Raw genomic sequence first — 16933 nt, forward strand, 5'->3', positions numbered from 1 at the left:
CTCTTGAAATCGATTTATTAACACGTCAACGGCCAAATGTCTTATACTCCCTCCCCCCATGACTTTTTATTCCCTTTCCACGGCAAGACAGTTATACTTTATTTTTAATCAGTCTATGGCGCAACACAGATGCAATCTAAATAATCCAGCACCTGCACAGGATTATGTTGACGTTGAATTTGATATTACTAATGGCAGATTAATCACTAATGGCATAACTACAATCAAGCTTGCAGAATACTAGTTTACTAATGCATTGCACACGCACACTGTTGCAGACCCTCTGGAAAAATAAAGCGAAAGTAAGGTTCCAATGATGAGAACAAAATCTCCAGACATCTGCTAAAACAAATATGCAGCTGCCAAGATCCAGGTTAGAGCTCATGTTACAGTTTGTTACAATGTAAGATGTAAAAGGCACAGGAAACGTGTGAAACACCTTGTGAAACTTCACAATAAACCATGCTGACAAATACATCTGAATTTAGTCAAACTAAAAACAAAACTAAATGTTTATTCATAAATCTGCAACAGTTTTTCATTAAAGGAAGTCTTTAAGCTCCCATCTAATGGAGATTTTAAAAAAAAGTTTATTTTTTTTACCAATGGCATATCCAAAACATAAGCATGTGCAGTCTCTCCAAGCATTAACAAAACCTGTTTGAAAACATTCACATCAGTGTTGTACAGTAAAACAATTTGATAAATTGAGAAGGGGAAAGCTAATGAATGACCCATGTCAGACATCCAAAAACACAACTTCTGGATTAAAGCAGTAACTCACTGTGCAAAACAGGTCTGATCATTTCTCTCACTACAGTGCCATTTCAGACAGGTGAGTTGGATATATACCTGAGCTACTGTATTTAGAAAGTGGCATTGTATGGCTGGGAGGAGTTAATCTCAGAGATGAGCTTTACCAGGGTTTAAGTGTCTTTACAGTTGGATGTTATATGGCAAGATGCTAGCCCTGGATGGATCTAGGACAAGAAAAGGGGACATAGATGACAAGTGATAAAAGTAGTGGCAGTTTCAGAACTTTTTCCCTGGTCGCTTTCCCATGAGCACAGATACCAGTCCAGCTCACCTTGATTGCACCTCTCTCCAGGCTCTTCAAAGACCACCTGTCACTGCATTTGGGACCTTTCCAAATGCATTGAGTGAAAACAAAATTGGCTCAGGGGGAAGCAAAATTACTTATCTTACATTATGTCTGGGTTTGAGACCAACCCGAGACCGTATTTCAAGATTGTGGGCAATAGAACCACGCTGCTGGATATAGCCATGCACCATTGTGCTGAGCACTCCACCTCAATTTCACAGCTAACATCTGAGAAGAGGTTATTACAATAATACAGCAAGGCCACTGAATACATGAACAAGACATCCAGAGGGACAAAGAAAGTACCTTTGAAAGGAGGGAGAACCAAGCCGCTAACTAGTCCCCTCCAAATTCAAACCCAATGTTTCAGCATTCAGTAGAACACAATCATTATGATAATGACAACAGTGATCATAATAAGAGTATGAATAGTAACACTGATAATAGTCACAATAGAAGTAGTAATAGTTAAAGTCTGGGTGTGGTGGTTTGGAACATGAGGAGGTTCCAGTATTCCATAAGGGAGTGCTTTCAGGAGTTCCTCAGCAGATCCATACAAGTCATGAAGAACAGCAAATGGCAGCAGCTCAGCACTTAGCAGCCAGGTTGCACTGTCCCTTATTTTATCACTTCCTTCTCCAACCCGAGTGTCTAGTTATGTTTCCCCTCTTGTTCCTTTGCCTTGGGTTAATATTAAACATGTTTATTTTCTTCTTTTAGTGTTTTAATTTAACAGGCATTTTCACATTGCATACTTCTGTGTCCATTCTCTTGCTAGTCTGTTGTACCTGTAAAACAAAATGGAAGGTTTGCACGATACCAGAAAAAACTAGCACACCTGTATTCTTGAATATTCCACAAATAATTTAATGCATCATTAACCAGGTTTCCATACAACCTTTTTTGGAAAGTACAGATTTAAAAAGAACTTTAACTCAAGACAGGCCTGATGGAACAGCCCCCAAAAATAAAACACATTCCAAATGTCAACAAAACACGAGACAAGGTGAGATCTTACTGTCTAAAATTAATTATGCGAGAAGACGATGGCAATGCCTTTATGTGCAAATATTGATATAATAACCATCATCTTGAAGTAAACTTGGGAGTCACAATATGTGTGGTCCTCCCACTACAACTCGGAAAAGCATGCAGTTTATGACGCTACAGATTAAATAAATTATAATGAACTTCACAGGGTGGTGAAAGTGCACGGTAATGAGTGATGATGCTCCTTTACAAAAATATAGAGGGTCTTATTCTGGTGACATGATGATCAATGCTTGGCTGCTGTTTGACAAAAGAAATAATAATATTCTTGCTCTTTTGTCCATAATCTCATCATGAAGGCTATCCTACCCACACCGTATCTGCGAATTGTTGGCTAGAGCGCACGTGCCAAGACCAGCGTGGGCACACTCGCAATGTAACGCAACATTTTCTGACAAAAACATCAGTAGAGTTGAAAATGCAATGGAAACCCATTTAACTTGTGTTTTTTATTTAGTACATTATTCAGGTAATTTAACCACAAAAGTTAATTTTATCTATCCGCAACAGGTCAATTTGATGGAAACATCTTTGGTGGGAAAATTCACATTGTTTTTATGCAGATTTTAAAATATTCATATGATAATCTGTCACAAGTTGGATGGAAACCTATCTACTAATACCAATGTTATGGTGAAAAGACCTTCACCAGGGTTGACTGAAACATTGGGAAGAAATTAATGTCTATTGACCAAAACTTTGAAATTAAAGATATTTAATTGTTTGTGGACTAGGTCCTATTCAAGAATACCAGTATGCTGGAGTTTCAAAGCAAGGGAATCAAATACTGTATGGCACACTCACTTTTCCCTGTCAGCTTTGTAGGTGTGTGCAATCTCTGGTACAAGCGGGTCATCTGGGTTCGGATCGCAAAGCAGAGAGCAGATTGACAAGAGAACTAATAAGGAATGGAAAATAAAAACAATCAACTTCAGATAGCTGCATCTAAACCCCCTCCAGCTGCAGACATACATGACAACAGTCAACAAAAAATATCCAATATATTTTATTATCCAAAAAGTAAACCAATTAACCATGCATGTTCTTTAAGGGGAATGATACGCCTTTAATACACCTACCAACAGCTCACATCCATATTGCTATGACAACCATTACTGTTGACCACCTCTATCTGAGAGCCATAAAGTGGCACATGATGATTGCCCTTTTCAAGTAAAAAATGATACATTTATTATTCTGACAACTATTTGAAGTAGAAAATAAAACAATAATGGATTGCTGAATTTGATCCCTAGTAGTCTTGTACATTATTACCAGGAGAGACATTGACTAGGTCAAACAATTGTTTCTTTAAAATGTTAGGCCAAATCTTAAAAATATAAAATGACTGCTTTTTAACAAACCACCTAAATTTGTATGCTTAGTTTTAAAATAAGACAGAGGGATAATATTCTGTCTGGCTGTCATATGAAAACCAATGGTCCTCTGCATTATATTTAAATGTATTGTCCATGAATAATATGACTATATAGTTATACTGCATGTAATGACAGGAAATATTAAAATCAATCAAATGTTATTTCTCACATACCCATTGTTAGCAGATGTTAATGCGAGTATAGCGAAATGCTTGTGCTTCTAGTTCCGGCAATGCAGTAATAACCAACGAGTAATCTAACAATTCCACAACTACTACCTTATACACACACAAGTGTAAAGGGATAAAGAATATGTACATAAAGATACATTCCAACCCCATGTCAGATCTTATACCAATATTCAAAGTGGCTTACCTTTTGATACAGTGAGTGCAGGCGACCATTGCGATCTCAATATATCCAGACAAATACTTCCATTGCTGTTGATATTAGGGTGGTAGATCTTTGTCGTGAACGCAACCTGCAATTTAATTAAGTATTTTATAAACCAGCACTTACTTCTAGCACTATGAATTGTGTTTCCTAATGTCAACTGATCTTATGTGATTTTTTACTCACCTTTGGTGGTTTGAAGGGGTAATCTGTAGGGAAGTGAATAGTCAAGAAGAACACTCCTCCCTGATAAGGACTGTCATTCTAAAATAAAATAAAAACATGTTTAGAAAGAGGATAAGAATACCCTTAAAGTTTATTGATGCTAAGCTATGTGCTAATAAGAGAAAGGGAAGTTAGATCACATACCGGACCCATTATTGTTGCCTGCCAGTGAAACACTAAATAAAATTACAAATGGGTTACAATTAATACCGAACAATGCAATGTCACAGCCTCGCCCATCACGTTGCTGCCCATCAAAAGTTGCCTAAAATGTATGTATTGTGCATCTGTGCAAATCACAATACTGAATGTCTGACAGACTAGAACTAACTGTTCTAAAAAAACATTCCGACATGGCAAATATGACATTAATATAAAGCATTTATTCCCTAGCTCATCCCTACTTACAATCATCTCCAACTGGTCCCGCTGAGCATTGTGCAGGTGGATCCCTCTGCAAATCTGTCAGTTCCTAAAGAGATAGAATAATAATAAATAAAAAGCAGTGTCTAAAATTCACCTTTGTATCCACTACTAAATGATGTGGCCAGGAAGTAGAAAATTCAGTCATGGATATCAAATCAAAGTTTATTTGTCACGTGCACCGAATACAACAGGTGTAGGTAGACCTTAGTGAAATGCTTACTTGCAGGCTCTAACCAAGTGCAAAAAAGGTATTAGGTGAACAATGGGTAAGTGAAGAAATAAAAACAGTAAAAAAAAGTGAAAAACAGTAGCGAGGCTATATACAGTAGCGAGGCTACATACAGACAGCGCTTAGTCAGGCTGGTTGAGGTAGCATGTACATGTAGATATGGTTAACGTGACTATGCATATATGATGAACAGAGAGTAGCAGTAGCGTAAAAGAGGGTATAACTGTCATTGCTATACATTTTATAAACAGATTGCATAGGTAGTCACATCTGGGTCATATTCACTAGTGCACACCGTTGCTTTGCAACAAATTCACATTTCTTATTGCACAAGTTCAGGTAGTCCCTCCCAGTTCCAGTCTATTTGTAGTGAATATAACCCTGATTCAGACACTGAGCAACAATGTGACAAAACTGACATTCAGATAGGGAAAAATAAATAGGCTAACCCTACATCAGTTTGATGACAGTTGTCTGGTTGAGCACGGAGTTGGGGTGAAGGGTGTCACTGCCAAATTAACAACCAAAGCCGCTCCTCAACTTTGACATTTAGGCTTACATGACCAGTTTTATTCAGACTCGTCTCATAAACTAGACGTAATATAGTAAATGTAATTCCGGGACACTAATTAGTATAATACAGCGCATTCGGAAAGTATTCATACCCCTGGACTTTTTACACATTTTGGTACGTTACAGCCTCATTCTAAAAATGTATGTGTGTCCGCCCCTCCCATCAATCTACACACAATAGCCCACAACGACAAAGCAAAAACAGGTTTTTAGAATTGTGAAAAGAAATACAACTGAAATATCACATGTAAAGTATTCAGACCCTTCACTCAGCACTTTGTTGAAACACCTTTGGCAGCTATTAAAAGACTTGAGAATGACGCTACAAGCATGGCACACCTGTATTTGGGGAGTTTCTCCCACTCATCTCTGCAGATCCTCTCTAGCTCTGTCAGGTTGGATGGGGAGCGTTGCGGCACAACTATTTTCTGGTCTCTCCAGAGATGTTCGATCGGGTTCAAGCCTGGGCTCTAGCTGGGCCACTCAAGGACATTCAGTGACTTGACCCGAAGCCACTCCTGCATTGTCTTGGCTGAGTGCTTAGGGTAGTTGTCTTGTTGGAAGGTGAACCTTCACCCCAGTCTGAGGTCCTGAGCAGGTTCTCTGTACTCTCTGTTCATCTTTGCCTTGATCCTGACTAGTCTACCAATCCCTTCCGCTGAAAAACATCCCCACGTCATGATGCTGCCACCATGATGTTTCACCCTAATGATGGTGCCAGGTTTCCTCTAGACGTGACGCTTGGCATTCAGGATAAAGTTTTCAATCTTGGTTTCGTCAGAATCTTGTTTCTCATGGTCAGAGTCTTTAGGTGCCTTTAGGCAAACTTCAAGTGGGCTTTCATGTGCCTTTTACTGAGGACTGGCTTCGGTCTGGCCACTAACATAAAGGCCTGATTTGTGGAGTGCTGCAGAGACTGTTGTCCTTCTGGAAGGTCCTCCCATCTCCACAGAGGAAGTCTGACAGAGCGCCAGAGTGACCATCGGGTTCTTGGTCACCTCCCCGACCTAGGCCCTTCTCCCCAATTGCTCAGTTTGGCTGGGCAGCCAGCTCTCGGAAGAGTCTTGGTGGTTCCAAACCTCTTCCATTTAAGAATGATGGAGGCAACTGTGCAGACATTTTTTGGTACCCTCCCCCAGATCTGTCCCTCGACACAATCCTGTCTCTGAGCTCTACGGACAATTCCTTCGACATCATGGCTTGGTTTTTGCAGTGACATGCACTGTCAACTGTGGGACCTTATATAGACAGATGTGTGTGCCTTTTAGAATCATGTCAAATAAATTGAATTTACCACAGGTGGACTCCAATCAAGTTGTAGAAACATCTCAAGGCTGATCAATAGAAACAGGATGCACTTAAACTCAATTTCGAGCTTCATGGCGAAGGGTCTGAATACTTATGTAAATAAGGTATTTCTGTTCTATATTTTTAATAAATGCGCAAACATTTGGTCGCTTTGTCATTATGGGGTATTGTGTCTAGATTGCTGAGGATCTTTTTTAAAAGATGCAAATTTTAGAATAAGGCTGTAATGTAACAAAATGTGGAACAGTCAACGGGTCTGAATACTTTCCGAAGGCACTGCATGTTACGTTTGATATGGCTACATAAGACAGAAGGTGGTTGGTTGGGGTGGATGGGTGAGCATATAACGCCAGCATCTAGCAACCGAAAGGTTGCGTGTTCAAATCTCATCACGGAAAACATTAGCATTATAACTAATTAGCCACTAACCTTTTGGCTACTTTGCAACTACTTAACATGTTATGTAATCCTTCCCCTATAACCTAACCACTAGCTAACACTAGCCACAACAAATTGGAATTCTTAACATTACATACGTTTTGCGAATTTGTACAAAATGGCTGGACATCCACAAATGAATACATACAATACAAACGGTAACATATACTAACTGGAGAGTCTCGGGCTTCATTTCACATCTATCCCCGAGTCCAGGTTGGTTTCACTACACAGGCCCTGACTTAATTGTACCATACTGTGAAGTTGTTACACCATGCCAAGTATCCCTACTCAACTTTTAATACATTGACAATACAGACAAAATACAAACAGACCACCGTTGTTTCAACTGTTCACCAAAATGACATATTTGAAATGTTATGGTCCACTAACCGTGTACCATTTGAGGTAATATAGTATGACATCACTTGTTGTACATAAAGTAGTAAACTTTCTCAATATTCTAGTTAGCTAACATTTTATGAAAACGCTGTCCATTCTGTTATAAATACACTTGCTTGTCACAGCGCCCCATTTGCTATTCCATATATGGCAACATTGGGGTTAAGCATTTGGCAACAAGCAAACAGCTGTCATATGTCACGCGTGCGCATTACCTTCCAGCACACTCATTCATTCAAGATGGCAAAAGATAGGTACCATTAGCAAGCTAACGTTAGCTTCAAAATTGTACTTTCTCACCCGGGTCGCCAGACACAAAAACATTACTAACTTGCTTATTTATTTTACACTCACATGGTGGTCATATTACTTGCACCCCAACCAAATGCCGCTAGGTAGGTACAGGCCCGTTACATTAGTTAGCTGCTAACGTTAAGTGAGGACAGCTAACTAGCAAGCAAAAAAAATAATGTCCCTTTAAGCTAACAGCTTAGCATAGGCAGCATGAAATGCGTCAATTGCAAAAGGCCACCATTGGTTTCTCGTCTTTGTCTGTCTATCTGCCAAGTATTTTCAAGGGGAGCACAAACAAGTGCTTGTTACATGAAATGTGGCAAACTATTTTGGAGAACCATACTTATTGTAAACATAGTTAACAATTTAGCGGACTAGTTGCAACGCAGGAAGAAATAAGCAAACAAAAACTCACCTTTTGAATTCTTTTCAACGCCATTGCTAGTTTAATTAGATATGGGTCTATAATACACTTGGCACAGATACCTTGGGTTAAATTACGATGTTTTTCAAACCAGTCACGTTGTGTGTATATAAATAATGTAACAATCGTGGTGTTTTCGAATAAAACTGCAGTTTCCACGGTAGAAGGTTGCGGTTTTGTTAGGTTTCTCACCCCCCTCTCTCCTTCCACTCACTGGCAGCATCTGCTGCTGGAGAGCATTTCCAGAATATCGCGAGACAAGGAATTAATTGGGCAGCTGACAATTTTTTGTTATTTTGATTGAAATTCATTTAGGCCATTAAGTACCCTATCTCCTGACAATGAAGGCAGTTACACATGACCATCGATTAATTGATTGCAATACCTTTGTTAGAAAGAACATTTATATCCTTTTGATAATTTTGTAATTATTGATTCGTAATTTATTTTGGTCAGGCGTGGTGCAGATTATTATTGTGCATAATTAGCTGGATAAGAAGAACCAAACATTAATTTAATTGTTTTCGAAGTTGTTATCCTGTTTGGACCACTATGCCAAAGACATTCAACATCAAGCCTATTCCAACAAGACTGATCCCCTTCCAACAAGACTCTGACTCTAAAATGTGGATGAGGTGGGTACAACATTTTCAAATTAATTTTAATGGAGGGCTCAAACAAAATAACCATACTAGGCATACATTTAAAGGGGAAATCATTTAGCCAGCAGGCGCACACACAACAACTTAATCAACCACACCTCTGTCCACAAGATGTCCCTGTTTACTTCAGGGATAATCAGAGCCAGCTGATTTAAGGGCCTTTTTTTATTTCACCTTTATTTAACCAGGTAGTCTAGTTGAGAACAAGTTCTCATTTACAACTGCGACCTGGACAAGATAAAGCAAAGCGACACAAACAACAACACAGAGTTACACATGGAATAAACAAACATACAGTCAATAATACAATAGAAAACGTCTATATACAGTGTGTCCAAATGAGGTAGGATGAGGGAGGTAAGGCAATAAATAGGCCGTAGGCCAATATAGAAATTAAACACTGGAGTGATGGATGTGCAGAAAATGAGTGTGCCAGTAGAGATACTGGGGTGCAATGGAGCAAAATAAATAACAGTATGGCGATGAGGTAGTTGGATGGGCTATTGACAGATGGACTATGTACAGGTGCAGTGATCTGTGAGCTGCTCTGACAGCTGATGCTTAAAGCTAGTGAGGGAGATATGAGTCTCCAGCTTCAGTGATTTTTGCAGTTCGTTCCAGTCTTTGGCAGCAGAGAACTGGAAGGAAAGACGGCCGAAGGAGGAATTGGCCAGTGAAATATACCTGCTGGAGCGCGTGCTACGGTGGGTGCTGCTATGGTGACCAGTGAGCTGAGATAAGGCGGTGCTTTACCTAGCGAAGACTTATAGATAACCTTGGGCCAGTGTGTTTGGTGACGAATATGAAGTGAGGGCCAGCCAACGAGAGCATACAGGTCGCAGTGGTGGGTAGTATATGGAGCTTTGGTGACAAAATGGATGCCACTGTGATAGACTGCATCCAATTTTCTGAGTAGAGTGTTGCAGGCTATTTTGTAAATGACATTGCCGAAGTCAAGGATCGGTAGGATAGTCAGTTTTACGAGGGTATGTTTGGCAGCATGAGTGAAGGATGCTTTATTGCGAAATAGGAAGCCGATTCTAGATTTAATTTTGGATTGGAGATGCTTAATGTGAGTCTGGAAGGAGAGTTTACAGTCTAACCAGACACCTAGGTATTTGTAGTTGTCCACGTATTCTAAGTCAGAACCGTCCAGAGCAGTGAAGCTGGACGGGCGGGCAGGTGTGGGCAGTGATCGGTTGAAGAGCATGCATTTAGTTGTACTTACATTTAAGCGCAGTTGAAGGCGATGGAAAGAGAGCTGTGTGGCATTGAAGCTCATCTGGAAGTTAGTTAACACAGTGTCCAAAGAAGGGCCAGAAGTATACAGAATGGTATCGTCTGAGTAGAGGTGGATCAGAGAATCACCAGCAGCAAGAGCGACATTATTGATGTATACAGAAAAAGAGTCGGCCCGAGAATTGAACCCTGTATAGACACCCCCATAGACTGTCAGAGGTCCAGACAACAGGCCCTCCGATTTGACACACTGAACTCTGTCTGAAAAGTAGTTGGTGAACCAGGCGAGGCAGTCATTTGAGAAACCAAGGCTGTTGAGTCTGCCGATAAGAAAGTGGTGATTGACAGAGTCGAAAACCTTGGTCAGGTCGATGAATACAGCTGCACAGTATTGTCTCTTATCGATGGCAGTTATGATATCGTTTAGGACCTTGAGCGTGGCTGAGGTGCACCCATGACCAGCTCGGAAACCAGATTGTATAGCGGAGAACGGTGGGATTCGAAATGGTTTGTGATCTGTTTGTTAACTTGGCTTTTGAAGACCTTAGAAAGGCAGGGTAGGATAGATATAGGTCTGTAGCAGTTTGGGTCTAGAGTCTCTCCCCCTTTGAAGAGGGAGGTTGCAACAATTGTGGCAGATCATTTTCGAAAGAGAGGGTCCAGATTGTCTAGCCCAGCTCATTTGTAGGCGTCCAGATTTTGCAGCTCATTCAGAATATCAGCTATCTGGATTTGGGGGAAGGAGAAATGGGGAGGCTTTGGCAAGTTTCTGTGGGGGGTAAAGGGCTGTTCACCGGGGTAGGGGTAGCCAGGTGGAAAGCAAGGCCAGCCGTAGAAAAATGCTTATTGAAATTCTCAATTATCGTGGATTTATCGGTGGTGACAGTGTTTCCTAGCCTCAGTGCAGTGGGCAGCTGGGAGGAGGTGCTCTTATTCTCCAAGGACTTTAGTGTCCCAGAACTTTTTGGAGTTTGTGCTACTGGATGCAAATTTCTGTTTGAAAAAGCTAGCTTTTGCTTTCCTAACTGCCTGTGTATATTGGTTCTTAACTTCCCTGAAAAGTTACATATCGCGGGGGCTATTCTATGCTAATGCAGTATGCCACAGGATGTTTTTGTGCTGGTCAAGGGCAGTCAGATCTGGAGTGAACCAAAGGCTATATCTGTTCCTGGTTCTATGTTTTTGAATGGGACATGCTTATTTAAGATGGTAAGGAAAGCACTACAGTTAACACAGTAAACACACATCTGACGATTCATGCACACCAATAACATAACTGTACTCATAGCTTGAGCTTATCAGTTTGTCAACAATATTTGTTGGGGGAAAGAAACATATTTGTGGATCCAAAGTTTGTATGAATAAATAAAAAAATGTATAAACACCTTGAATTTATAGTTTTGGGATATAGCTCCATTTCCTATTTTATGGTGGATCTATATTCGCCTTGCATTCTTGAGTAGAATAGAGTCAGATGTGCATGCATTCTATACTGAACAAAAATATAAACGCAACATACAGCAACTTCAATGATTTTACCGGCTTACAGTTCATATAAGGAAATCAGTCAATTGAAATGGATTATCTTGGCAAAGGAGAAATGCTCACTAACAGGGATGTAAACAAATGTATGCAGAAAATTGGAGAGAAATAACCTTTGTGTGTATGGAACATTTCTGGGATCTTTTATTTCAACTCATGAAACATGGGACCAACACTTAACATGTTGTTTTTATATTTTTGTTCAGTGTATTTTGTTTCTTCTGTATTATACAAAACAGCAGTTATGTAAGTTGTTAGGGTTTTGTTGAAATGTGCAAATCATTTAGCCAATAGGCTACACTACATAGTCACGCACACTCAATTGCAGAAACCACATACATTTGCTTTATATTAGATTTTCTATATAGCTTTGTCAAGTACCATGGTGATAGACCAAGGGATTGTTAAGTTAATATCCAATCATTGTAAAGGCGTATTCATCTGTGAGTCAGCTGCATGCTCCAATTTCTGCACAGCCTTGTCTTGCAAAGCCCCATGAGTTTCCCTTTATATGTCTTAAACAAGGGTGAAAAAAGAGCTCTCATTATTTTAGTGAGTATCTATGAATGGGTGGCAGTGTTTATTCTTCTTAAATGACTGATTCAATGTCAGGTTGAGGATCCTATCGTCAATGTGACACTGAGAAGGACCATTTTCCTTTGGAAAGCTAGAGATTCCTTCAGATAATATCTTATTGTTTGCTCATCTCTGGGCACTCAATGACCCAACTGTCCTCAGGGCCTGCCTGTAATCAGATTCAGCCAGCCCAGCAGTAGAGGTGGCAGTTCCAGGCCTTGTGCAGCAGGGGCCTCGTGCGCTGACTCTGCCTACTTGCAAAGGACATTTATCAGCATGGAGTGGAATCCCCAACATTCTCTGTTGGCTTCAAGCCTCAGCTTGAAAGCTTCCCACAGTCATTCCACCACTGTCTCCTTAAATTTCAATGTGCACTGTTTGGCTACTTTGGGCTTTTAAACTAAGATAATGTGGGTGACTACCACTAGAGCAGGGGTATCGAACTCATTTTGCCTGGGGGCCGCACTCGTTCTTCAACGAGGTCCGGAGGGCTACACTGAAAATTGGTTATATTTCCTTGCTGTCAAAATTTGAACAAAAGAATCCTCTATCAATCGTTTTGGGAATTTTTGATGCTCCCTGACTGTCTAGGGATTATTAGCGAGCTGAACACTCAAGAAACTGTATGAATATAGGTCCATTGGCTGTGCACAGTGATTATTAGTGAGATGGACAGTCAAGAAACTTTGTTTTTTGTCATTTTAAAGTATATTGATTTTTAAATTTTAAATTTTAGGGCCATATGTTTGACACACCTGCACTAGAGAGCCCTAAGCTATCGTACCATCCAGCAATAATAGCCATCAAAGACTGTCTGTCATGGTGATATGGTAGAGAACTAACCTTCTAGATAGAGCACAAGATGTAGTTTCCTTGTTTCTTGGGTAACCCATTACCATCGGTTAGGGAAATCATTGGCGTCCCCGGGATTTAAAGAGATGTATATGTCTTGCAGTGGATGCCCAGGGACAAGTATGATATGGGTGAGGTGTTGGGGTGGGGGGGTTGGCTGACCTCTCTCTCAACTGAAGACAATGGAGTATAGTGGTGTAATTAGAGATCATGGACAAGGCAGTGTGTTTCTTATGAGATGTCTCTCTCAAACCAAGAATCTTCATCAGAGGATGTCTGTCTCATTGTCAGAAACTAAGGGCTCTTGTCATTTCATAACTTATACCCAAGTTACATTTGAACATGTTCCTTTGTTGAGCTAGTCTCCACCATCAATCCTAGGCAAACCTGCTGTGACAAGCCACTGGACATAGACAGTCAGTTCAACGTCTAGTTTTGATTTACATTTGGTTGAGTTGTAAACTAAAGTGAAATCAACATGTAATCAACATAACATTTCACCATGTCATTGGATTTAGGTTAAAAGTTTGGTGGAAAAAAAGACTAAATGCCCTTACGTTTTAGACTTTTTGCGAATCTAATTAGTTTTCCACCTAGATTTTTTTTAGGTTGAAATGACGTGGAAACAACATTGATTCAATCCTTTTTTTGCCCAGTGGGAATGCACATGTTCACAATCATTTTCACAGTAATTTTAAATGGGCCCTGCTGATGTCTAAATTATCCAATAAAAGCTCAAAAAAGTTCAAGCTGAGCACAGCCTCTGAGAGCCCGTAGAGGTGCTCTACCTTCTCCCATTCCATGGCTGTTCTCAGTTTTTATATGGAACAAAGATCCAGTGTTCCAACTTACAGATAGATATGTGTACACTCCCTGTATCAATGTTCCTGATTTGATTATACACTCACGATTGTGTGGAGCCAATTGTCATGTTTGCAGTGAAGTCAGCATCTCTGGGCACAATCCCATGCTTCTTTAACTAGGCTATTGATAAAGGGGCATTATGTGCAGTGCAATCACTGTTTCATGGCCCATTTCCTTGACTCTGATTTGATTTTGTTTGTCAACGTTTAGGTTGCAGCCGATGGCTCTTTGACCCAGTCTAAAGAAGGTCTGAATCCGTCCACAACTATTCCTCATGACAGTGTGTGGGCCCTCATGTGGATGATGTTTACCATAACCTACCAATCTGACATACCAAATCCCTCTGACTGACTAAACCCCCTGCTCTATAAAGGTTCTGACAGCTAGACCAGACTGACTCGCAAGAGTTCCCTGGTAACTTACCACACAAGCATTTATTTAGCCTGGTTCTGGCCTCAATAAGCCAATAGCCAGCTATGGAACCCCATGGAATCAGACCACAGTTTCTTTGACCAAGCAGGTATATTAATAAGACCATGGGATATGATACCACACATTAGTGTGAAGTATGGAAAATGAAAATGACAAAAAAATGGTTCTACTACTAAGCTAACATATGGAATTGTTTTAAGATGGTCATACCAATGATCATTTAGCTATTTGATGTAGAATTTTAGGACCACTTTAGGTATAAAAACAAAACATTAACAAATTAATTTGCCCTTACTGCTATTAGCCCATAGAAACGCATTAAATAACATTCATACATGGTTTGTTTTTAGGTGTCTGTCCTATCTCTGAAAGATATAAGAAAATCATGGAATTATAATTATACATTTTTTTACCCATATTTAACCAATTTGTTTTTGGCACTAAACTACTTCCATATACTGTATATTTCCATTCATTTTTTAAACTGGTACCGGGCTACCTTCAGATGAGTCTTGTGGAGCTTGTGGGCTTCCTAGAGCAAAACAACTGACATTTACAGTACCAGTAAAACGTTTGGACACAATCATTCAAGGGTTTTTCTTTATTATTTTTTTTCTACATTGCAGCATAATAGTGAAGACATCAAAACTATGAAATAATACATATGGAATCAAAAAAGTGTGAAACAAATCAAAATATATGTTTTGATTGTAGATTCTTCAAAGTAGCTATCCTGTGCCTTGATGACAGATTTGCACACTGTTGGCATTCTCTCAACCAGCATCATGAGGTAGTCACCTGGAATGCATTTCAATTAACAGGTGTGCCTTGTTAAAAGTACATTTGTGGCATTTATTTCCTTCTTAATGCATTTGAGCCAAGCAGTAGTGTTGTGGCAAGTTAGGGGTGGTATACAGAAGATAGCCCTATTTGGTAAAAGACCAAGTCCATATTATGGCAAGAACAGCTCAAATACACAAAGAGAAACGACAGTCCATCAATACTTTAAGACATGAAGGTTAGTCAATCCAACCACTGTGTCTTTGTGAGATGCAGAGTAGGTGAACGGATGATCTCTGCATGTGTGGTTTCCACCGTGAAGCATGGAGGAGGAGGTGTGATGGTGTAGGGTGCTTTGCTGGTGACACTGTCAGTGATTTATTTAGAATTTAGAGCTCTCGGCTGGTCCATCTGATTCAAGACAGTTTCATGTCAACTGTCTGTCAATCATTCCATTCCATATACAGTCCTGGCCAAAAATATTGGCACCCTTGCACTTTTTTAAAGTAACTCACAATTTCCCCCCAAAATAAGTTGAAATTAAACTAGATATTTGGTCTCCACAATTCTTTATTTCACTTTTAATATTAAAGAACCTTTGTTTTTGATCCAGATCTTAATATATTCATTTAAATCTGAAAATAAATAAATGGCATTGACAAAATTGACACCCTAAACTTAATATTTGGTAGCACCACCTTTGTTCAAAAGAACTAAAATCAAGCGCTTCCTATAGCCATCGATGAGCTTCCTGTACCTCTGTACTGGCAGTTTGGCCTGCTCCTTTAGTGCAAATTGCTCAAGTTCACTGAGATTTGAAGGGTGCCTTCTCCCAACTGCTGTATTAAGATCTCTCCACAAGTTTTCAATGGGATTTAGATTTGAACTCATTCCTGGTTGCTTTTTGAAGTGTGTTTAGGGTTATTGTCCTACTGGAAGACCCATGACCTTCGACGGAGACCCATCTTTCTGACACCGGGTCCGACAATGCACTCCAAAATGTCTTGGTATTCTTCTGATTTCATGATGCCATGCACACATTCAGTGCCAGAGTCGGCAAAGCAACCCAGAAACATCACTGAACCTCCTCCATGTTTGACTTTAGGGAAGGTGTTCTTTTCATTAAAGACTTCATTTTGTTTTCTGTTAACAGAGATGGTGTGCTTTAACAAAAAGCTCTAATTTGGCCTCATCTGTCCACATGACATTCTCCCAGAAGGATTTTGCATGTTCATGTATGTGTTGGCAAATTGCAGTCAGGCTTTCTTGTGTCTTTCTCTCAGCAGTGGGGTCCTCCTGGGTCTCCTGCCATGGCAGTTCGCCGAGGTGCTTTCTCCACCGTTCAAACAATCCTTAGCTGCAATTTTCCATTAAGTTTTCTCTTGTGGCCACGTCCATGGAGGTTGGCTACAGTGGCATGGGCCTTAAACATCTTGATAACATTACGTACGGAGGAAACAGAAACATCAAGGCGTCTGGAGATGGACATGTAGCCTTGAGGTGGTCCATGCTTGGCAACAATCTTGTGTCTGACTTTGACATCCTCAGATAATTCTCTGGTTTTCTTTCTTTTCTCCATGCTCAATTCGGTACACACAGTGAGACAAAACTGGTTGAAGTAGTGATTTTTCTATGGTAGGCACCTGCATCTCACCACAGGTGAGTTCAAATCGAAAGTAATGGAGAATCACCTGCTTGAAATTGAATTGTTTCTCACTACTTCTAGATGGTGCCAATAATATT

The 16933-nt window shown here is 40.0% G+C and overlaps 1 protein-coding gene across 1 annotated transcript; it reads right to left on the reverse strand.

The window, feature by feature from the left end:
* Nucleotides 1-479: 479 nt before the first annotated feature.
* LOC115140049 (ubiquitin-conjugating enzyme E2 D4) lies at nt 480-8497 on the reverse strand. The gene is made up of 7 exons (XM_029678090.2): nt 8235-8497; nt 4558-4621; nt 4294-4325; nt 4111-4188; nt 3907-4012; nt 2957-3050; nt 480-1890 (listed from the first exon to the last, which is right to left on the reverse strand). The coding sequence occupies exons 1-7, from the start codon at nt 8256-8258 to the stop codon at nt 1845-1847; spliced, it is 444 nt and encodes a 147-aa protein (XP_029533950.1). The 5' UTR covers nt 8259-8497; the 3' UTR covers nt 480-1844.
* Between the last annotated feature and the right edge of the window lie 8436 nt (nt 8498-16933).

This window comes from Oncorhynchus nerka, linkage group LG13 (assembly GCF_034236695.1).
Source record: "Oncorhynchus nerka isolate Pitt River linkage group LG13, Oner_Uvic_2.0, whole genome shotgun sequence".
Classification (NCBI taxonomy): domain Eukaryota; kingdom Metazoa; phylum Chordata; class Actinopteri; order Salmoniformes; family Salmonidae; genus Oncorhynchus; species Oncorhynchus nerka.